Here is a 23,798-nt window from a genome sequence, read left to right on the forward strand (position 1 = left end):
TTATCTACTAACACCCCCTTCTGTCACCCCTAGTGGTCTGCTCTGCATGTTGCCATGACAACAGAGACCCAAGCACCCCTGGATTCTCCCTGGGAGTGTCTCTGTGGTGTGTGTGTGTGTGTGTGTGTGTGTGTGTGTGTGTGTGTGTGTGTGTGTGTGTGTGTGTGTGTGTGTGTGTGTGTGTGTGTGTGTGTGTGTGTGTGTGTGTGTGTGTGTGAGTGAGTGAGTGAGTGCACGTGTGTGTTTGTGGCTAAATGTCAATGTAAAACATACAATCAATATCATAAGACGTTACATCCATGAGAAGGGATTGGAGGAGCCGTCTATCGTCTGGTCTAGGCTCTGATGATGTCATCAAGGTCCTGTCGCGTCACAACGTCAGGTATCTACAATAGTAAACCCACTCATACAGACCGGTGTTCAATCACTGGACATCTTGACCTCTGTGTTACAGACAGAATGCAATACGTTCTCTGTCTCCTCTCCTACCCACTCACCGCTCTTTCTCTCGCTTCCTCTCTCTCTCCTTTCTCTCCCCTTCTCCCCTTTCTGTTATCTCTCCTCCTTCCTTCTCACCATCACTCCCTCGCCCTTTCTCTCTCACCCTTCCCCCCTTTTCCATTATCCCCCTCTCTTTCTCCTCACCTCCCTCCCCCTCTCCCCCCTGCGCTGCCTCATTTTCATGTAAATAAAAAATTGATCTTTCTTTCGGCGCACTGCCTTGAATGCCCTCCTCTCAATTTCAATTCAATTTAAGGGCTTTATTGGCATGGGAAACATATGTTTACATTGCCAAAGCAAGTGAAATAGATAATATATCAAAGTGAAATAAACAATAAAAAATTAACAGTAAATATTACACTTACAAAAGTTCCAAAACTGCCCATCTCCTCTCTCCCTCTCACTCTGCCCCACCTCCAAAGACCTCTCACATACCTCTCTCTCTCGCTCTCTCGCTCTCTCTCTCTCTCTCTCTCCTCTCTCTCTCTCTCTCTCTCTCTCTCCTCTCTCTCTCGCTCTCTCGCTCTCTCTCTCTCTCTCTCTCTCTCTGAAAGTATTCAGAACCCTTCCCTTTTTCCACATTTTGTTACGTTACGGCCCTATTCTAGAATGGATTAAATCGTTTTCCCCCCTCATCAATCTACACTCAATACCCCATAATATCAAAACAAAAACTGGTTTTACACATTTTTGCAAATTTATAATATTTTTTGGGGGAAATGTCACATTTACATAAGTATTCAGACCCTTTGCTATGAGACTCGAAATTGAGCTCAGGTACATCCTGTTTCCATTGATCATCCTTGAGATGTTTCTACAACTTGATTGGAGTCCACCTGTGGTAAATTCAATTGATTGGACATGATTTGGAAAGGCACACACCTGTCTATATAAGGTTCCACAGTTGACAGTGCATGTCAGAGCAAAAACCAACCCATGAGGTCGAAGGAATTGTCCGTATAGCTCCGAGACAGGATTGTGTCGAGGCACAGATCTGGGCAACGGTACCAAAACATTTCTGCAGCATTGAAGGTCCCCAAGAGCACAGTGGCCTCCATAATTCTCAAATGGAAGAAGTTTGGAACCACCAAGAGTCCGCCCGGTCAAACTGAGCAATCGGGGGAGAAGGGCCTTGGTCAGGGAGGTGATCAGGAACCCGATGGTCACTCTGACAGAGCTCCGGAGTTCCTCTGTGGGTATTGGAGAACCTTACAGAAGGACAACCATCTCTGCAGCACTCCACCAATCAGGCCTTTATGGTAGAGTGGCCAGACGGAATCCACTCCTCAGTAAAAAGGAACATGACAGCCTGCTTGGAGTTTGTCAAAAGGCACCTAAAGACTCTTAGACCATGAGAACCAAGATTCTCTGGTCTGATGAAACCAAGATTGAACTCTTTGGCCTGAATGTCAAGCGTCACATCTGAAGGAAACCTGCCACCATCCCTATGGTGAAACATGGTGGTGGCAGCATCATGCTGTGGGGATGTTTTTCAGCGGCAGGGACTGGGAGACTAGTCAGGATCGAGGGAAAGATGAATTTAGCAAAGTAGAGAGATCCTTGATGAAAACCTGCTCCAGAGCACTCAGGACCACAGACTGTGGCGAAGGTTCACCTTCCAACAGGACAACAACCCTAAGCACACAGCCAAGACAACGCAGGAGTGGCATCGGGACAAGTCTCTGAACGTCCTTGAGTGGCCCAGCCAGAGCCCAGACTTGAACCCGATCGAACGTCTCTGGAGAGACCTGAAAATAGCTGTGCAGCAACGCTCCACATCCAACCTGACAGAGTTTGAGAGGATCTGCAGAGAAGAATGTGAGAAACTCCCCAAATACAGCTGTGCCTAGCTTGTAGCGTCATACCCAAGAAGACTCAAGGCTGTAATCGCTGCCAAAGATGCTTCAACAAAGTACCGAGTAAAGGGTCTGAATACTTATGTAAATGCAATATGTCAAATTCTAAAAACCTGCTTTTTCTTTGTCATTATGGGGTATTGTGTGTAGATTGATGAGGGGGGGGGGAACTATTTAATTAATTTTAGAATAAGGCTGTAACGTAACAAAATGTGGAAATAGCCAAGGGGTCTGAATACTTTCCGAAATGCGCTGTATGCCCCTCTCTCTCTGCATTTGACCGTGTGTGTAACAGTATATATCCGTGTGTGTAACAGTATATATCCGTGTGTGTAACAGTATATATCTGTGTGTGTAACAGTATATATCTGTGTGTGTGACAGTATATATATACAGTATCTGTGTGACAGTATATATATATCTGTATTTGTGTGACAGTATATATATATCTGTGTGTGTAACAGTATATATCTGTGTGTCTGTCTGACAGTATATATATATCTATGTGTGTGACAGTATATATATCTCTGTGTGTGACAGTATATATATATATGTGTGTTTGTGTGACAGTATATATATATCTGTGTGACAGTATATATATCTCTGTGTGACAGTATATATATACAGTATCTGTGTGTGACAGTATATATATACAGTATCTGTGTGACAGTATATATATATCTGTGTGACAGTATATATATCTCTGTGTGTGACAGTATATATATCTGTGTGACAGTATATAAATCTCTGTGTCTGTGTGACAGTATATATCTGTGTGTGTGTCTGACAGTATATATCTGTGTGTCTGTCTGACAGTATATATCTGTGTGTCTGTCTGACATTATATATCTGTGTGTCTGTCTGACAGTATATATCTGTGTGTCTGTCTGACATTATATATCTGTGTGTCTGTCTGACAGTATTTATCTGTGTGTCTGTCTGACAGTATATATCTGTGTGTCTGTCTGACAGTATATATATCTGTGTGTCTGTCTGACATTATATATCTGTGTGTCTGTCTGACAGTATATATCTGTGTGTCTGTCTGACAGTATATATCTGTGTGTCTGTCTGACATTATATATCTGTGTGTCTGTCTGACAGTATATATCTGTGTGTCTGTCTGACAGTATATATCTGTGTGCCTGTCTGACATTATATATCTGTGTGTCTGTCTGACAGTATATATCTGTGTGTCTGTCTGACAGTATATATCTGTGTGTCTGTCTGACATTATATATCTGTGTGTCTGTCTGACAGTATATATCTGTGTGTCTGTCTGACAGTATATATCTGTGTGTCTGTCTGACATTATATATCTGTGTGTCTGTCTGACAGTATATATCTGTGTGTCTGTCTGACAGTATATATCTGTGTGTCTGTCTGACAGTATATATCTGTGTGTCTTTTGTTTGTACTGCCTTACACTCAAAGGTTTCAAAGGAATAGAGACATTTCAAATGTCATTATGAACATAAACATATACTTTATAAACATAAATATGGGTTGTATTTACAAAAGGTGTTTGTTCTTCACTGGTTGCCCTTTTCTTGTGGCAACAGGTCAAAATCCTGATGCTGTGATGTCACACTGTGGTATTTCACCCAGTAGATATGAGAGTTCATCAAAATTGGCTTTGTTTCCAAATTCTTTGTGGGTCTGTGTAATCTGAGGGAAATATGCGTCTCTGATATGCTCATACATTTGACAGGAGGTTAGGAAGTGCAGCTCAGTTTCCACCTCATTTTGTGGGCAGGTGCACATGGCCCATCTTCTCTTGAGAGCCAGGTCTGCCTACGGCGGTCTCTCTCTATAGCAAGGCTATGCTCACTGAGTTTGTACATAGTCAAAAATTTCCTTAATTTTGGGTCAGTCACAGTAGTCAGGTATTCTGCCACTGTTTACTCTCTGTTCAGGGTCAAATAGCATTCCAGTTTGCTGTTTTTTGGTTAATTCTTTCCAATGTGTCAAGTAATTATATAGGTCTAATTATCTTTCCTCCTCTCTCTCCTTCTCCAAACACCAAACATAAATCACACAATTAAATGCCACAGCATTTAGACCCTTTGCATAGATTACAGCAACAAGTAAAGGGAGATAGCAAGGACGCGTTCAACAATATTATTTCAGGACAGTAGCGCCATCTGGCGCTGAGGTGAAAATCAAGCTCATCCTCTTCGGCAGTGCTGGCGTAATCATTTGTCATGTCCCGGTGCTTGATGGGAATAGTAGTCGTAGAATCTCCTGTATTTCCTGGAAAGGAGACGAGGAAAAGTCATAAGAAGTTCTTGCTCGCCTCTAAAAAGTTGTTTACCTGACTTCATCTACAGTCTAAAGCGAGAAAGGTGGAAACGGAAAACAGAGTAAGTACCATGTTTTTACGAGGATTTTTGAAAACTGAGTGAAATCTCCCCGAAACGTGAAGGAAAAAATATGTTTAACTCACCTGTCAAACAAATGTTAGCTAGCTGCAAGCTAGGTTAGCTAACTTGCTAGCTATTTTCCTAACAATGGGCCATTTATAGCTAATGTTAATGCCGAGGTTTAGTGATCAAATCACCGTTTTTAGCTAGTTTCAGTTTGCTAGTTTTATTTCTTGACTGGATGTTGGCAGTTACCTGTCAAAACAACCATTCCTTTGTTATGCTAGCAAAGCCAAATATTAATATGGAAATCTGGCAAAGTAATTGTATATTTTCACAGCTATACCATGATAGTTGCTCCACGATGTTCTGTCTGTTAGAGCAGTGGTTGTTGGGAGAAATGGAGAACGTCGCATTGTTGACAATCCTTAAGATAATTTATTCAGGAACAACTGTCATGATAACCTCCTCTGCCCCTTATCTTCTTCCGCTTCTCTCCTCCCCCTTTGTTCTCTTCTCTCCCTTCCTGTCCATCTCCTCTCCTCTTCTACAGATGTCTCTGATGGAGCACGGTGGTGGCGCCCACAACAGGCCGGTGACGGCAGTGGCCTGGGCCTCCAACAGCAGCACCTGTCCCAAAGACTTCAATCTGGTAGGGAGTGAGAGGAAGGGAGTCAGGGAGGAGGGATACAGGCAGAAGAAGTAGGAAATAGATTGAAATAATTTAAGGTCAGACTACATTAAGGCTTGGCTCATAGAGGAGACAGTAAGAGGTCAGACTACATAAAGGCTCAGAGGAGACAGTAAGAGGTCAGACAGCATAAAGGCTCAGAGGAGACAGTAAGAGGTCAGACAGCATACAGGCTCATAGAGGAGACAGTAAGAGGTCAGACTACATAAAGGCTCAGAGGAGACAGTAAGAGGTCAGATTACATACAGGCTCAGAGGAGACAGTAAGAGGTCAGACAGCATAAAGGCTCAGAGGAGACAGTAAGAGGTCAGACAGCATACAGGCTCATAGAGGAGACAGTAAGAGGTCAGACTACATAAAGGCTCAGAGGAGACAGTAAGAGGTCAGACAGCATACAGGCTCATAGAGGAGACAGTAAGAGGTCAGACTACATAAAGGCTCAGAGGAGACAGTAAGAGGTCAGACAGCATACAGGCTCATAGAGGAGACAGTAAGAGGTCAGACTACATAAACGCTCAGAGGAGACAGTAAGAGGTCAGATTACATACAGGCTCAGAGGAGACAGTAAGAGGTCAGATTACATACAGGCTCAGAGGAGACAGTAAGAGGTCAGACTACATAAAGGCTCAGAGGAGACAGTAAGAGGTCAGACAGCATAAAGGCTCAGAGGAGACAGTAAGAGGTCAGACAACATAAAGGCTCAGAGGAGACAGTAAGAGGTCAGACTACATAAAGGCTCAGAGGAGACAGTAAGAGGTCAGACTACATAAAGGCTCATCGAGGAGACAGTAAGAGGTCAGACAGCATCAATCAAGTTTATTTTATATAGCCCTTCGTACATCAGCTAATATCTCGAAGTGCTGTACAGACACCCAGCCTAAAACCCCAAACAGCAAGCAATGCAGGTGTAGAAGCACGGTGGCTAGAAAGGCCAAAACCTAGGAAGAAACCTAGAGAGGAACCAGGCTATGAGGGGTGGCCAGTCCTCTTCTGGATGTGCCGGGTGGAGATTATAACAGAACTATGCCAAGATGTTCAAAATGTTCACAAGTGACAAGCATGGTCAAATAATAATCATGAATAATTTTCAGTTGGCTTTTCATAGCCGATCATTAAGAGTTGAAAACAGCAGGTCTGGGACAGGTGGCGGTTCCATAACCGCAGGCAGAACAGTTGAAACTGGAATAGCAGCAAGGCCAGGCGGACTGGGGACAGCAAGGAGTCATCATGCCCGATAGTCCTGACGTATGGTCCTAGGGCTCCGGTCCTCCGAGAGAGAGAAAGAAAGAGAGAAGGAGAGAATTAGAGAGAGCCAAGATTTTCAAAATGTTCATAAATGACAAGCATGGTCAAATAATAATCAGGAATAAAAGTCAGTTGGCTTTTCATAGCCGATCATTAAGAGTTGAAAGCAGCAGGTCTGGGACAGGTAGGGGTTCCATAACCGCAGGCAGAACAGTTGAAACTGGAACAGCAGCAAGGCCAGGTGGACTGGGGACAGCAAGGAGTCATCATGCCCGGTTTGCCGTGACGTATGGTCCTAGGGCTCAGGTTCTCCGAGAGAGAAAGAAAGAGAGAACGAGAGAATTAGAGAGAGCATACTTAAATTCACACAGGACACTGGATAAGACAGGAGAAGTACTCCAGGTATAACCAACTGACCCTAGCCCCCCGACACATAAACTACTGCAGCTTAAATACTGGAGGCTGAGACAGGAGGGGTCAGGAGACACTGTGGCCCCATCCGATGATACCCCCGGACAGGGCCAAACAGGAAGGATATAACCCCACCCACTTTGCCAAAGCACAGCCCCCGCACCACTAGAGGGATATCTTCAACCACCAACTTACAATCCTGAGACAAGGTCGAGTATAGCCCACAAAGATCTCCACCACAGCACAAACCAAGGGGGGGCGCCAACCCAGACAGGAAGATCACGTCAGTAACTCAACCCACTCAAGTGACGCACCCCTCCTAGGGACGGCATGAAAGAGCACCAGTAAGCCAGTGACTCAGCCCCTGTAATAGGGTTAGAGGCAGAGAATCCCAGTGGAGAGAGGGGAACCGGCCAGGCAGAGACAGCAAGGGCGGTTCGTTGCTCCAGAGCCTTTCCGTTCACCTTCACACTCCTGGGCCAGACTACACTCAATCATATGACCTACTGAAGAGATAAGTCTTCAGTAAAGACTTAAAGGTTGAGACCGAGTCTGCGTCTCTCACATGGGTAGGCAGACCGTTCCATAAAGATGGAGATCTATAGGAGAAAGCCCTGCCTCCCGCTGTTTGCTGTCTATGAGCATAAAGGCTCATAGACAGTAAGAGGTCAGTAATTCTCAATATTGTGTGTAGTGTCTCATCCTCTTTCTCTCCCTCTCACCCTCTTTCTCTCCCTCTCACCCTCTGTGTGTCTCTCTCTCACACCCTCTGTGTCTCTCACCCTTTTTCTCTCTCCCCCTCTCTCTCTCCCTCTCCCCCCTCTCTCTTTCTGTCTCTCTCCCCTCTCTCTGTCTCTCTCCCCTCTCTCTGTCTCTCTCCCCTCTCACTCTTTCTCTGTCTCTTTCTCCCCTCTCTCTGTCTCTCTCTACTGTCTCTGTCTCTGTCTCTCTCCCCTCTCACTCTTTCTCTTTCTCCCCTCTCTCTGTCTCTCTCCCCTCTCTCTGTCTCTCTCCCCTCTCTCTGTCTCTCTCTGTCTCTCCCCTCTCCCTGTCTCTCTCCCCTCTCTCTGCCTCTCTCCCCTCTCTCTGTTTCTCTCCCCTCTATCTGTCTCTCTCCCCTCTCTCTTTCTCCCCTCTCTCTTTCTCCCCTCTCTCTGTCTCTCTCCCCCCTCTCTCTCTCCCCTCTCTCTGTCTCTCTCCCCTCTCTCTGTCTCTCTCCCCTCTATCTCTCTCTGTCTCTCTCCCCCCTCTCTCTCTCCCCTCTCTCTGTCTCTCTCCTCTCTCTCTCTCCTCTCTCTCTGTCTCTCCCCTCTCTCTCTCTCCCCTCTCTCTCTGTCTCTCTCCCCTCTCTCTCCTCTCTCTGTCTCTCTCCCCTCTCTCTTTCTCCCCTCTCTCTGTCTCTCTCCCCTCTGTCTCTCCCCTCTCTCTTTCTCCCCTCTCTCTCCTCTCTCTCTTTCTCTCCCCTCTCTCTTTCTCCCCTCTCTCTGTCTCTCTCCCCTCTCTCTCTCCTCTCTCTCTGTCTCTCCCCTCTCTCTTTCTCCCCTCTCTCTGTCTCTCTCCCCTCTCTCTCTCCCCTCTCTCTCTCTCTCCCCTCTCTCTCTCCCCTCTCTCTCTCCTCTCTCTCTGTCTCTCTCCTCTCTGTCTCTCTCCCCCCTCTCACTCTTTCTAGATTAGTGTAACTGAGGATGGAGCTGCTGCTAACTTCACACGGAGCTTCGCCATGAAGGCTGGCTACTTCCTCTGCTACAGCAAGGTGTGTTATACACACACACACACACACACACACACACACACACACACACACACACACACACACACACACACACACACACACGGAGCTTCGCCATGAAGGCTGGCTACTTCCTCTGCTACAGCAAGGTGTGTTATACACACACACACACACACACACACACACACACACACACACACACACACACACACACACACACACACACACACACACGGAGCTTCGCCATGAAGGCTGGCTACTTCCTCTGCTACAGCAAGGTGTGTTATACACACACACACACACACACACACACACACACACACACACACACACACACACACACGGAGCTTCGCCATGAAGGCTGGCTACTTCCTCTGCTACAGCAAGGTGTGTTATACACACACACACACACACACACACACGGACTCAGACAGTCACATGCACGCCACATGCCTAAATGACATCTCCCCCCTCTCTAGGACATGTCAGGTGGTATGGTAGTATCAGATGTCCAGGTGATCTCAGACAAGGAGACTGTTCCTCATGGGTACTGTTACATACCTGAACACCTGGAGCCTAGTGAGTACCTGTAGAACCTCAACACCTGTAGAACACATAGACATGTTTTACAGATGCTTATTAAATACCTGAACACCTGGAGGAACACTGCCATGTTTTACAGATGCTTATTAAATACCTGAACACCTGGAGGAACACTGACATGCTTTACAGATGCTTATTACATACCTGAACACCTGGAGGAACACTGAGACATGTTTTACAGATGCTTATTAAATACCTGAACACCTGGAGGAACACTGACATGTTTTACAGATGCTTATTAAATACCTGAACACCTGGAGGAACACTGACATGCCTTACAGATGCTTATTAAATACCTGAACACCTGGAGGAACACTGACATGCTTTACAGATGCTTATTAAATACCTGAACACCTGGAGGAACACTGACATGCTTTTACAGATGCTTATTAAATACCTGAACACCTGGAGGAACACTGAGACATGTTTTACAGATGCTTATTAAATACCTGAACACCTGGAGGAACACTGAGACATGTTTTACAGATGCTTATTAAATACCTGAACACCTGGAGGAACACTGAGACATGCTTTACAGATGCTTATTAAATACCTGAACACCTGGAGGAACACTGAGACATGTTTTACAGATGCTTATTAAATACCTGAACACCTGGAGGAACACTGAGACATGTTTTACAGATGCTTATTAAATACCTGAACACCTGGAGGAACACTGAGACATGTTTTACAGATGCTTGGAAAATGTTCATAATTCATTTATTAACAAGCGACTACTGCAAGTTAATAAAAAGTAGTTGTTTAGGTGGTTTTTGTCATGTTTCATACAACGTGATGAATGTGTGATTATGTTCTGGATGGCTAAGACCAGACATCTATAGGAACTTTGATCTATATGCCCTCTGAATCTTCATTTTTAACTGGATTTTTGAAGTATTCAAAAATGTGTGTGTGTGTGTCCGTCCGTGTGTGTGTGTGTCCGTCCGTGTGTGTGTGTGTGTGTCCGTCCGTGTGTGTGTGTGTGTGTGTGTGTGTGTGTGTCCGTCCGTGTGTGTGTGTGTGTCCAGGGGCCTCTGTGTCTAAGAAGAAGCGTGTGTGTGTCCGCATGGTGCCAGTGGGCGGTGTGGAGACCGCTGTACTGGACATCAAACTGACGGCTAAGACTAGGAGGATGCTGCAGCACTACACCTGTTTAGGGTCAGACACACACACACACACACACACACACACACACACACACACACACACACACACACACACACACACACACACACACACACAGAGAGAGAGAGTGACGCGGAGAGACACACACACAAACATCCCACTAATGTAGCTTGGTCCTGGACAAAAGAACAACATTTCAGTGAAGATCCTCCATAGAGCTACTCTCAGTGTGTGTCTGGGAGACCAGGGGTTGGTGTGTCTGTCCTAACTGGTGTGTTGTCCTGTCTGTCTCAGGGACATGCATGGCTATGTGATGTGGTGTAAGAAGGGGCCCTTCTCCAGCCCTCTACCCCAGGCAAAGCCTCGCAGCCTCAGCCTTGACCTCCGTCAGCTCTCCCTGGACCAGAACCCCCCTCCGCTACCCCTCAGACCCAGGTAACTACCCCCTCAGACCCAGGTAACTACCCCCTCAGACCCCGGTAACTACCCCCTCAGACCCCGGTAACTACCCCCTCTGACCCAGGTAACTACCCCCTCTGACCCAGGTAACTACCCCCTCTGACCCAGGTAACTACCCCCTCAGACCCCGGTAACTACCCCCTCAGACCCCGGTAACTACCCCCTCAGACCCCGGTAACTACCCCCTCAGACCCAGGTAACTACCCCCTCAGACCCCGGTAACTACCCCCTCAGACCCCGGTAACTACCCCCTCTGACCCCGGTAACTACCCCCTCTGACCCCGGTAACTACCCCCTCTGACCCCGGTAACTACCCCCTCTGACCCAGGTAACCACCCCCTCTGACCCAGGTAACTACCCCCTCTGACCCAGGTAACTACCCCCTCTGACCTAGGTAACTACCCCCCCTGACCCCGGTAACTACCCCCTCAGACCCAGGTAACTACCCCCTCAGACCCCGGAAACTACCCCTCAGACCCATGTACAGTACACCCTCACCTGTTCAGCAAGGTATCTATCCCTGGACCAGACCTCTCCTCCACTGCCCCTCAGACCCAGGTAAGAACATTTACCGTACACCTCCCACCCAGGTGAGACTGTTACCTTACATCTCCCACCCAGGTGAGACTGTTACCGTACACCTCCCACCCAGGTGAGACTGTTACCGTACACCTCCCACCCAGGTGAGACTGTTACCGTACACCTCCCACCCAGGTGAGACTGTTACCGTACACCTCCCACCCAGGTGAGACTGTTACCGTACACCTACCACCCAGGTGAGACTGTTACCGTACACCTCCCACCCAGGTGAGATTGTTACCTTAGACCTCCCACCCAGGTGAGACTGTTACCGTACACCTACCACCCAGGTGAGACTGTTACCTTAGACCTCCCACCCAGGTGAGACTGTTACCGTACACCTCCCACCCAGGTGAGACTGTTACCGTACACCTCCCACCCAGGTGAGACTGTTACCTTAGACCTCCCACCCAGGTGAGACTGTTACCGTACACCTCCCACCCAGGTGAGACTGTTACCGTACACCTACCACCCAGGTGAGACTGTTACCGTACACCTCCCACCCAGGTGAGACTGTTACCGTACACCTCCCACCCAGGTGAGACTGTTACCTTAGACCTCCCACCCAGGTGAGACTGTTACCTTAGACCTTCCACCCAGGTGAGACTGTTACCTTAGACCTCCCACCCAGGTGAGACTGTTACCTTAGACCTCCCACCCAGGTGAGACTGTTACCTTAGACCTCCCACCCAGGTGAGACTGTTACCTTACACCTCCCACCCAGGTGAGACTGTTACCTTAGACCTTCCACCCAGGTGAGATTGTTACCTTAGACCTTCCACCCAGGTGAGATTGTTACCTTAGACCTTTCACCCAGGTGAGACTGTTACCTTAGACCTCCCACCCAGGTGAGACTGTTACCTTAGACCTCCCACCCAGGTGAGACTAGGTTAGGTGAGGCTGTTACCTTAGACCTCCCACCCAGGTGAGACTAGGTTAGTTGAGACTGTTACCTTAGACCTCCCACCCAGGTGAGACTAGGTTAGGTGAGGCTGTTACCTTAGACCTCCCACCCAGGTGAGACTGTTACCTTAGACCTCCCACCCAGGTGAGACTAGGTTAGGTGAGGCTGTTACCTTAGACCTCCCACCCAGGTGAGACTGTTACCTTAGACCTCCCTCCCAGGTGATACTGTTACCTTAGACCTCCCACCCAGGTGAGACTGTTACCTTACACCTCCCACCCAGGTGAGACTGTTACCTTAGACCTTCCACCCAGGTGAGACTGTTACCTTAGACCTTCCACCCAGGTGAGACTGTTACCTTAGACCTCCCACCCAGGTGAGACTGTTACCTTAGACCTCCCACCCAGGTGAGACTGTTACCTTACACCTCCCACCCAGGTGAGACTGTTACCTTAGACCTTCCACCCAGGTGAGATTGTTACCTTAGACCTTCCACCCAGGTGAGATTGTTACCTTAGACCTTCCACCCAGGTGAGACTGTTACCTTAGACCTCCCACCCAGGTGAGACTGTTACCTTAGACCTCCCACCCAGGTGAGACTAGGTTAGGTGAGGCTGTTACCTTAGACCTCCCACCCAGGTGAGACTAGGTTAGTTGAGACTGTTACCTTAGACCTCCCACCCAGGTGAGACTAGGTTAGGTGAGGCTGTTACCTTAGACCTCCCACCCAGGTGAGACTGTTACCTTAGACCTCCCACTCAGGTGAGACTGTTACCTTAGACCTCCCACCCAGGTGAGGCTGTTACCTTAGACCTCCCACCCAGGTGAGACTAGGTTAGTTGAGACTGTTACCTTAGACCTTCCACCCAGGTGAGACTGTTACCTTAGACCTCCCACCCAGGTGAGGCTGTTACCTTAGACCTCCCACCCAGGTGAGACTGTTACCTTAGACCTCCCACCCAGGTGAGACTGTTACCTTAGACCTCCCACCCAGGTGAGACTAGGTTAGGTGAGGCTGTTACCTTAGACCTCCCACCCAGATGAGACTGTTACCTTAGACCTCCCACCCAGGTGAGACTAGGTTAGGTGAGGCTGTTACCTTAGACCTCCCACCCAGGTGAGACTGTTACCGTACACCTCCCACCCAGGTGAGACTGTTACCGTACACCTCCCACCCAGGTGAGACTGTTACCATACACCTCCCACCCAGGTGAGACTGTTACCGTACACCTCCCACCCAGGTGAGATTGTTACCTTACACCTCCCACCCAGGTGAGACTGTTACCTTACACCTCCCACCCAGGTGAGACTGTTACCTTAGACCTCCCACCCAGGTGAGACTGTTACCTTACACCTCCCACCCAGGTGAGACTGTTACCTTAGACCTTCCACCCAGGTGAGATTGTTACCTTAGACCTCCCACCCAGGTGAGATTGTTACCTTAGACCTTCCACCCAGCTGAGACTTGGTTAGGTGAGGCTGTTACCTTAGACCTCCCACCCAGGTGAGACTAGGTTAGGTGAGGCTGTTACCTTAGACCTCCCACCCAGGTGAGACTAGGTTAGTTGAGACTGTTACCTTAGACCTCCCACCCAGGTGAGACTAGGTTAGGTGAGGCTGTTACCTTAGACCTCCCACCCAGATGAGACTGTTACCTTAGTCCTCCCACCCAGGTGAGACTAGGTTAGGTGAGGCTGTTACCTTAGACCTCCCACCCAGGTGAGACTGTTACCTTAGACCTCCCACCCAGGTGAGACTAGGTTAGGTGAGACTGTTACCTTAGACCTCCCACCCAGGTGAGGCTGTTACCTTAGACCTCCCACCCAAGTGAGACTGTTACCTTAGACCTCCCACCCAGGTGAGACTGTTACCTTAGACCTCCCACCCAGGTGAGACTGTTACCTTAGACCTCCCACCCAGGTGAGACTGTTACCTTAGACCTCCCACCCAGGTGAGACTGTTACCTTAGACCTCCCACCCAGGTGAGACTGTTACCTTAGACCTCCCACCCAGGTGAGACTGTTACCTTAGACCTCCCACCCAGGTGAGACTAGGTTAGGTGAGGCTGTTACCTTAGACCTTCCACCCAGGTGAGACTAGGTTAGGTGAGGCTGCTACCTCTCAGACCCAGGTACTGTACACCTGCTGTCCAGGTAGCTCTCAGGTGAGAGACTCAGATCTGGGTGTATGGCTACTGGCCTGGTTAACTTATATTAACCAGATAGGACCTACACAGGACATCTCTCTAACTATAACCCCTGATGGTAACCCTCTCTCTCTGTGGCCAGGTGGATCTCAGAGCCAGGTGAGAGTGATGGTAACCCTCTCTCTCTGTGGCCAGGTGAATCTCAGAGCCAGGTGAGAGTGATGGTAACCCTCTCTCTCTGTGGCCAGGTGAATCTCAGCGCCAGGTGAGAGTGTTGGGAACCCTCTCTCTGTGGCCAGGTGGATCTCAGAGCCAGGTGAGAGTGATGGTAACCCTCTCTCTGTGGCCAGGTGAATCTCAGAGCCAGGTGAGAGTGTTGGTAACCCTCTCTCTGTGGCCAGGTAAATCTCAGAACCAGGTGAGAGTGATGGTAACCCTGTCTCTGTGGCCAGGTGGATCTCAGAGCCAGGTGAGAGTGATGGTAACCCTCTCTCTGTGGCCAGGTGAGAGTGTTGGTAACCCTCTCTCTGTGGCCAGGTAAATCTCAGAACCAGGTGAGAGTGATGGTAACCCTGTCTCTGTGGCCAGGTGAATCTCAGAGCCAGGTGAGAGTGATGGTAACCCTCTCTCTGTGGCCAAGTGAATCTCAGAGCCAGGTGAGAGTGATGGTAACCCTCTCTCTGTGGCCAGGTGAATCTCAGAGCCAGGTGAGAGTGTTGGGAACCCTCTCTCTGTGGCCAGGTGGATCTCAGAGCCAGGTGAGAGTGATGGTAACCCTCTCTCTGTGGCCAGGTAAATCTCAGAGCCAGGTGAGAGTGATGGTAAACCTCTCTCTGTGGCCAGGTGAGAGTGATGGTAACCCTCTCTCTGTGGCCAGGTGAATCTCAGAGCCAGGTGAGAGTGATGGTAACCCTCTCTCTGTGGCCAAATGAATCTCAGAGCCAGGTGAGAGTGATGGTAACCCTCTCTCTGTGGCCAGGTGAATCTCAGAGCCAGGTGAGAGTGTTGGGAACCCTCTCTCTGTGGCCAGGTGGATCTCAGAGCCAGGTGAGAGTGTTGGGAACCCTCTCTCTGTGGCCAGGTGGATCTCAGAGCCAGGTGAGAGTGTTGGTAAACCTCTCTCTGTGGCCAGGTGGATCTCAGAGCCAGGTGAGAGTGATGGTAACCCTCTCTCTGTGGCCAGGTGAATCTCAGAGCCAGGTGAGAGTGATGGTAAACCTCTCTCTGTGGCCAGGTGAATCTCAGAGCCAGGTGAGAGTGATGGTAACCCTCTCTCTGTGGCCAGGTGAATCTCAGAGCCAGGTGAGAGTGATGGTAAACTTCAACTCAGAATTCCACAGACTGACTTAGGTCTCCCTGTGTCCATAGCAACGCTCCACCCATGCCCCCTGGCAGGAAGCTCAGCCATCGCCACAGCAACCTCCAATTGAACGACACTCTGGACAAAGTGGTTGACAGCAGCAACATCTACGGCATCTCAGGTTGACGAAAATTCAGAAAACACTTCTAGAAAAGAGACAGATACTGTACATGTTATAAAGACTGATGTACTGACTCTCTCTACCTACCTACCTCCCTCTCTCTACCTATCCTCCCTCTCTCTACCTATCCTCCCTCTCTCTACCTACCTTCCTCTCCCTACCTATCCTCCCTCTCTCTACCTATCCTCCCTCTCTCTACCTACCTTCCTCTCTCTACCTACCTTCCTCTCTCTACCTACCTCCCTCTCTCTACCTATCCTCCCTCTCTACCTACCTTCCTCTCTCTACCTATCCTTCCTCTCTCTACCTATCCTCCCTCTCTACCTACCTTCCTCTCTCTACCTATCCTTCCTCTCTCTACCTATCCTTCCTCTCTCTACCTATCCTTCCTCTGTCTACCTATCCTCCCTCTCTACCTACCTCCCTCTCTCTACCTATCCTCCCTCTCTCTACCTATCCTCCCTAACTCTACCTATCCTTCCTCGCTCTACCTACCTTTTGCTCTCTACCTATCCTCCCTCTCTCTACCCACCTTCCTCTCTCTACCTACCTTCCTCTCTCTACCTATCCTCCCTCTCTCTACCTACCTTCCTCTCTCTACCTACCTTCCTTCCTCTCTCTACCTATCCTTCCTCTCTCTACCTACCTTCCCCTCTCTACCTACCTTCCTCTCTCTACCTATCCTCTCTCTACCTACCTTCCTTCCTCTCTCTACCTATCCTTCCTCTCTCTACCTACCTTCCCCTCTCTACCTACCTTCCTCTCTCTACCTATCCTTCCTCTCTCTACCTACCTTCCTCTCTCTACCTACCTTCCTCTCTCTACCTACCTCCCTCTCTCTACCTACCTTCCTCTCTCTACCTACCTACCTTCCTCTCTCTACCTACCTTCCCCTCTCTACCTACCTTCCTCTCTCTACCTATCCTTCCTCTCTCTACCTATCCTTCCTCTCTCTACCTATCCTTCCTCTCTCTACCTACCTTCCCTCTCTCTACCTATCCTTCCTCTCTCTACCTATCCTCCCTCTCTCTACCTACCTTCCTCTCTCTACCTACCTTCCTCTCTCTACCTACCTCCCTCTCTCTACCTACCTTCCTCTCTCTACCTATCCTCCCTCTCTCTACCTATCCTCCCTCTCTCTACCTATCCTCCCTCTCTCTACCTATCCTCCCTCTCTCTACCTATCCTCCCTCTCTCTACCTACCTTCCTCTCTACCTACCTTCCTCTCTCTACCTATCCTTCCTCTCTCTACCTACCTTCCTCTCTCTACCTATCCTTCCTCTCTCTACCTATCCTTCCTCTCTCTACCTACCTTCCTCTCTCTACCTCTACTCTCTATCCTATCTTTCCTCTCTCTACCTACCCACTCTCTACCTATCCTTCCTTCCTCTCTCTACCTACCTTCCCCTCTCTACCTACCTTCCTCTCTCTACCTATCATCTCTCACACACACACACACACACCTCCCTGGTCCATTGTAGTGTATTGATCATGTATGTAGTTCTCTCCTTGAGCTGTTCCTGTCTATTAATGTTCTGTATTATGTCATGTTTCATGTTGTGTGGACCCCAGGAAGTGTATTATGTCATGTTTCATGTTGTGTGGACCCCAGGAAGTGTATTATGTCATGTTTCATGTTGTGTGGACCCCAGGAAGTGTATTATGTCATGTTTCATGTTGTGTGGACCCCAGGAAGTGTATTATGTCATGTTTCATGTGTTGTGTGGACCCCAGGAAGTGTATTATGTCATGTTTCATGTGTTGTGTGGACCCCAGGAAGTGTATTATGTCATGTTTCATGTGTTGTGGACCCCAGGAAGTGTAGCTGCTGCTTTTACAACAGCTAATGGGGATCCTACCAAAATACCAAATACCTCTCTCCACCCTCCCTCTCCTCCTACCATCCCTCTCTCTCACTCTTTCTACCCTCCATCTCTTTCCCCTCCACCTGTCTTCTCTCCCTCCCTCCCTCTCCAGCCATAGATGGTGTTCCCTTCACTCTGCACCCCAAGTTCAAGACCCAAACCAACGGCACGGTAAGTTGAAATACCAACCACCATCGTTTTACTGGTAAAGTGACATGGACTACTTTTACTTCCAGTGGTGAAATACCATGAGTCTAAACTGTCTCTCTCTCCTCCCTCGCTTTCCTCCTCGACCCCAACAAACACTCTAAAATACCATGAGTCTAAACTGTCTCTCTCTCCTCCCTCTCTTTCCCCCTAGACCCCAACAAACACTCTAAAATACCATGAGTCTAAACCGTCTCTCTCTCCTCCCTCTCTTTCCTCCTCGACCCCAACAAACACTCTAAAATAGCATGAGTCTAAACCATGTCTCCTCCCCCTCTTTCCCCCTAGACCCCAACAAACACTCTAAAATACCACCAATCTAAACTCTCTCTCCTCCGTCTTTCCTCCTAGACCCCAACAAACACTCTAAAATACCACCAATCTAAACTCTCTCTCCTCCGTCTTTCCCCCTAGACCCCAACAAACACTCTAAAATACCATGAGTCTAAACCATGTCTCCTCCCCCTCTTTCCTCCTCGACCCCAACAAACACTCTAAAATACCATGAGTCTAAACCGTCTCTCTCTCCTCCCTCTCTTTCCTCCTAGACCCCAACAAACACTCTAAAATACCATGAGTCTAAACTGTCTCTCTCTCCTCCCTCTTTCCTCCTAGACCCCAACAAACACTCTGAAATACCATGAGTCTAAACCATCTCTCCTCCCCCTCTTTCCTCCTAGATCCCAACAAACACTCTAAAATACCATGAGTCTAAACCGTCTCTCTCTCCTCCCTCTCTTTCCTCCTCGACCCCAACAAACACTCTAAAATACCATGAGTCTAAACTGTCTCTCTCTCCTCCCTCTCTTTCCTCCTAGACCCCAACAAACACTCTAAAATACCACCAGTCTAAACTCTCTCTCCTCCGTCTTTCCTCCTAGACCCCAACAAACACTCTAAAATACCATGAGTCTAAACTGTCTCTCTCTCCTCCCCCTCTTTCCTCCTAGACCCCAACAAACACTCTGAACAACATTCGCATCAAGTCTGTCCAGGACATTGAAAATGAGGTAGGTGTGTGTGTGTGCGCACGGTATTTTTGTATTGATTGTGTTACTGTGGGGTCCGTCGTAGTGTCGACCATGTTGTGTTACTGTGGGGTCCGTCGTAGTGTCGACCATGTTGTGTTACTGTGGGGTCCGTCGTAGTGTCGACCATGTTGTGTTACTGTGGGGTCCGTCGTAGTGTCGACCATGTTGTGTTACTGTGGGGTCCGTCGTAGTGTGTCGACCATGTTGTGGTATTGATTGTGTTACTGTGGGGTCCGTCGTAGTGTGTCGACCATGTTGTGGTATTGATTGTGTTACTGTGGGGTCCGTCGTAGTGTCGACCATGTTGTGGTATTGATTGTGTTACTGTGGGGTCCGTTGTAGTGTGTCGACCATGTTGTGGTATTGATTGTGTTACTGTGGGGTCCGTCGTAGTGTGTCGACCATGTTGTGTTATTGATTGTGTTACTGTGGGGTCCGTTGTAGTGTATTTTCCATGTTGTGTTATTGATTGTGTTACTGTGGGGTCCGTCGTAGTGTGTCGACCATGTTGTGTTATTGTTTGTGTTACTGTGGGGTCCGTCGTAGTGTGTTGACCATGTTGTGGTATTGATTGTGTTACTGTGGGGTCCGTCGTAGTGTGTCGGCCATGTTGTGTTACTGTGGGGTCCGTCGTAGTGTGTCGACCATGTTGTGGTATTGATTGTGTTACTGTGGGGTCCGTTGTAGTGTGTCGACCATGTTGTGGTATTGATTGTGGTACTGTGGGGTCCGTCGTAGTGTGTCGACCATGTTGTAGTAATGATTGTGTTACTGTGGGGTCCGTCGTAGTGTGTCGACCATGTTGTGGTATTGATTGTGTTACTGTGGGGTCCGTCGTAGTGTGTCGACCATGTTGTGGTATTGATTGTGTTACTGTGGGGTCCGTTGTAGTGTGTCGACCATGTTGTGGTATTGATTGTGTTACTGTGGGGTCCGTTGTAGTGTATTTTCCATGTTGTGTGTTTACAGTACAACTACACTTTCACCGTGGAGGAAAACGCAGCCAAGAGAACCAGACCTCTCACCCCAGGAAGCACCTCTTAAGCTCAATGACCTTTCAACTCCGACCTCAACAACGGCGGCCTGCTCGACCCACAACACTACGGGGTTCAATGTGATATGTCGGGGTCATGAAATGATAATCAATGTCCAAGTGCCTAGAAGATGACTGACTAGAACAGAAGTGTCATTCTGCATTCCAGAGTTCCTTCACAACTCCATTGTACCGACATTCTTATTCCGTGTTCTAAACTCTCACACATGTCATTCTCACGCCCCGTATATGGGACCAGTTATATATGTTAGAGATGACTCTTTGAGGGAGAAGAGAACGTTGTCTGGCAGGGTATGCTTGTTTCTCTTGTTAGAATAATGGAAGGAACCTGTTGTGGTGGACCTGTTAACGTCAGGCTATGGATCTTCTTCTTTATTGGGATGTTTAGGGACCAAACTAAATGTTGTTACACTTTCAATGTAAATAATGTTACTGGTATGTCTCTGTGGTGAAACATGGGTCATTTCATGGTTTAAAAAGAATAAGGAAGTATGGTTACCTGTAACTGGTCGTATCTGTATATTGTGCCTCGCATGCAAGTATAAACAAATAAAATACCAAATCATTTGACGTGTGTACCGTTCTCAAATGGTTTGCTATTAAGGAACGTGTGATATCTGTCACAGGGAGATTAAACATGTAAACACAGCGACTGCTGACACTTACGCTCGGACTGATAGACACACCCACTTTTCTGCACGTTCAAACAGGTGATAGGAGATTTGTTTCCGTGTATAACCCGTAACACAATCTGAACCTCAGAGTCTGTAGCTTTCACCTGTATCCACACTAGGTGCACCAGTCGACGGAAAATTCAGGTTTTGGGGATTCAACTCGATCCGGAGTCAGGTGGATAGAAGATCCTGCAACCACTTTGTCAATTTAAATGCAAAACAAAGGTAACGTTTAAATTTGCCATCTGCTTCCGCGGTAATCCTAGGCTACTCCAGCGTTCCATAAAAAGATGAAATAATGTGCAGATGTTTAACTTCTAATAAAACTTTGTAATAATATTTTGTAATCCAGAATCATTCAATTTTGACAGTTTCTTATCTTGTGTTCATGCTGTACTGCAGAAGACACAATCAAAAAATACAAAATCTGGGATGTCACTGCCATAGAATGATGAATTAGAACTACTGGTCACTACTTTTTTATTGCCATGTAGTGGGCAGGTTGTGTTACTACATTGGATTCCCCTCTGAACTGTCATTCAGTGTGTAAACTACTGTATAGTTCAAATCAAATGTTAATGGTCACATACACATGGTTAGTAGATGTTAATGCGAGTGTAGCGAAATGCTTGTGCTTCTAGTTCCGACAATGCAGTAATATCTAACAAGTAATCTAACAAATTCACAACAACTACCTTATACACACAAATGTAAAGGGATGAATAAGAATATGTACATATAAATATATGGATGAGAGATGGCCGTGCGGCATAGGCAAGATGGAGTAGATGGTATAGAATACAGTATATTCATATGAGATGAGTAATGTAGGATATGTAAACATTATTAAAGTGGCGTTATTTAAAGTGACTAGTGATACATTTATTAAGTCCGTTTATTAAAGTGGCCAGAGATTTGAGTCTGTATGTTGGCAGCAGCCTCTCTCTATTAGTGACGGTTGTTTAACAGTCTGATGGCCTTGAGATGGAAGCTGTTTTTCAGTCTCTCGGTCCCAGCCTTGATGCACCTGTACTGACCTCGTCTTCTGGATGATAGCGGGGTGAACAGGCAGTGGCTCGGATGGTTGTTGTCCTTGATGATCTTTTTGGCTTCCTGTGACATCGGGTGTTGTAGGTTCACACCCATCTGAACAACACGCGTGGATCCAGCTGCAGACCCACAGCAGATTGTCGATCACTAACACCAATACTACTGGCTGTGGAGAATCCTGACCACACGCACGTCAACTCTTTGCATAATCCTGGCTCTCTTTCTTCCTTTCATAGATCCTTTTCCTAATTATTTTACCACCTCTATAAACTTGATAACGGAAGACCTATTTTTAAACCGTGGTACTAAGCGTGCCAGTGTTACCAGTGTCTTACTGTGGGCCAGTTTCCTGAACCCAGAACACATCTTCTCAGGACTGAAAGACATTGTCTATAGATAATCCCAGTGGTATTCCCCAGTCAGTAAGACCTAGTAGCAGAAGCTGTATTAGTGGAGTAGTGGTTGTAATGCATTAGATGAAGCATAATTATAATATTACAGGTACGGCTCACTGCCAAGGTGATGTCATTTCAGATTCCGCCACCAGGAGAAAGATATCAAATCAAAATCAAATTTATTTGTCACATACACATGGTTAGCAGATGTTAATGCGAGTGTAGCGAAATGCTTGTGCTTCTAGTTCCGACAATGCTAAATGATATGGCATCTTGTAGAGGTCAGCATGTGTCCGTGTTGTAGTGATGTTCGAGCAGAGCTTGTTCTGATATGGCATCTTGTAGAGGTCAGCATGTGTCCGTGTTGTAGTGATGTTCGAGCAGAGCTTGTTCTGATATGGCATCTTGTAGAGGTCAGCATGTGTCCGTGTTGTAGTGATGTTCGAGCAGAGCTTGTTCTGGTATGGCATCTTGTAGAGGTCAGCATGTGTCCGTGTTGTAGTGATGTTCCAGCAGAGCTTGTTCTGGTACAATAATAACAACAATGTCCTCTTTTTATATCTCAACAGATTTGGGGGAGAGAGATACGATGACCCATTCCCCTGGCTGTAAGTATTGATCGGTCCCGTTAACAGTAAGTATTGATTGGTTCCCTCTACATATATTTAGTGGTGCCCTCTCCACTTGACATCCATGTCACCAGTCAGATCTGAACCCTCCCGCATAGAAAACCAACACCTTAACCATTAGGCCAAGAGGACATTCTGTCTCAAGCTGAGGGTGACACGTATTTTATACCTCAGGTAGTACCTCATCAGAAGAGCTTGAGTCTGACTCACCTCCATTACATACAGGGAGGATAACCAAGGAAAAGACATGTCTTTTAAAGCTTGTTGTCTGTAACGGTCTTTTTCAGTATCTGGTCTGGGGATCATTCAGCTGGGGAAGACTGGAGCAGGGATGAGTGCAACAGGAAACACCAAAGAGGTGTTTATAGAAGAGTTCTCTTCTGAGTCTGTGACCACACAATGTGAGGATGTCCAGAGGATGAAGAGTACAGCTTCAGACACTACTGAAACAGCAGGAGGAGGAGTAGTAACAGGAGGAGGTGGAGTAGGAGGAGGAGGAGGTGCAGGAGGAGGAGCAGCAGGAGGTGCAGCAGAAGGAGCAGCAGGAGGAGGAGGTGCAGCAGCAGAAGGAGGTGCAGTAGCAGGAGTAGCAGCAGAAGGAGGAGCAGCAGGAGGAGGAGGTGCAGCAGCAGAAGGAGCAGGAGAAGTAGCAGCAGGAGAAGGAGCAGCAATCGGAGCAGGAGTAACAGAAGGTGTACTAGCAGCAGTACTAGGAGGAGTAGCAGGAGGAGCAGCAGCAGGAGTATCGGTACTAGCTTTGGGAATACCAGCAGGAGTAGCAGGAGCAGGAGTAGCAGCA

General features: G+C 47.8%; 1 protein-coding gene across 5 annotated transcripts; it reads left to right on the plus strand.

Annotated features, from left to right (window-relative positions):
- The first annotated feature begins 4,588 nt into the window (after window positions 1-4,588).
- LOC120019639 (multivesicular body subunit 12A-like) lies at window positions 4,589-23,492 on the plus strand. 5 transcript variants are annotated; one of them, XM_038963015.1, is made up of 11 exons: window positions 4,589-4,720; window positions 5,274-5,372; window positions 8,737-8,820; window positions 9,276-9,375; window positions 10,428-10,557; window positions 10,819-10,959; window positions 15,981-16,093; window positions 18,072-18,130; window positions 19,117-19,176; window positions 22,940-22,978; window positions 23,287-23,492. In XM_038963015.1, the coding sequence occupies exons 2-10, from the start codon at window positions 5,274-5,276 to the stop codon at window positions 22,961-22,963; spliced, it is 810 nt and encodes a 269-aa protein (XP_038818943.1). In that variant the 5' UTR covers window positions 4,589-4,720; the 3' UTR covers window positions 22,964-22,978; window positions 23,287-23,492. The 5 variants fall into 5 exon arrangements, with proteins under 5 accessions (XP_038818943.1, XP_038818927.1, XP_038818951.1 ...); XM_038962999.1 differs by lacking the exons at window positions 22,940-22,978; window positions 23,287-23,492 and adding an exon at window positions 20,167-21,262; XM_038963023.1 differs by lacking the exons at window positions 19,117-19,176; window positions 22,940-22,978; window positions 23,287-23,492 and adding an exon at window positions 18,782-19,071.
- Window positions 23,493-23,798: the final 306 nt, after the last annotated feature.

Source organism: Salvelinus namaycush, chromosome 2, assembly GCF_016432855.1.
Source record: "Salvelinus namaycush isolate Seneca chromosome 2, SaNama_1.0, whole genome shotgun sequence".
NCBI lineage: Eukaryota > Metazoa > Chordata > Actinopteri > Salmoniformes > Salmonidae > Salvelinus > Salvelinus namaycush.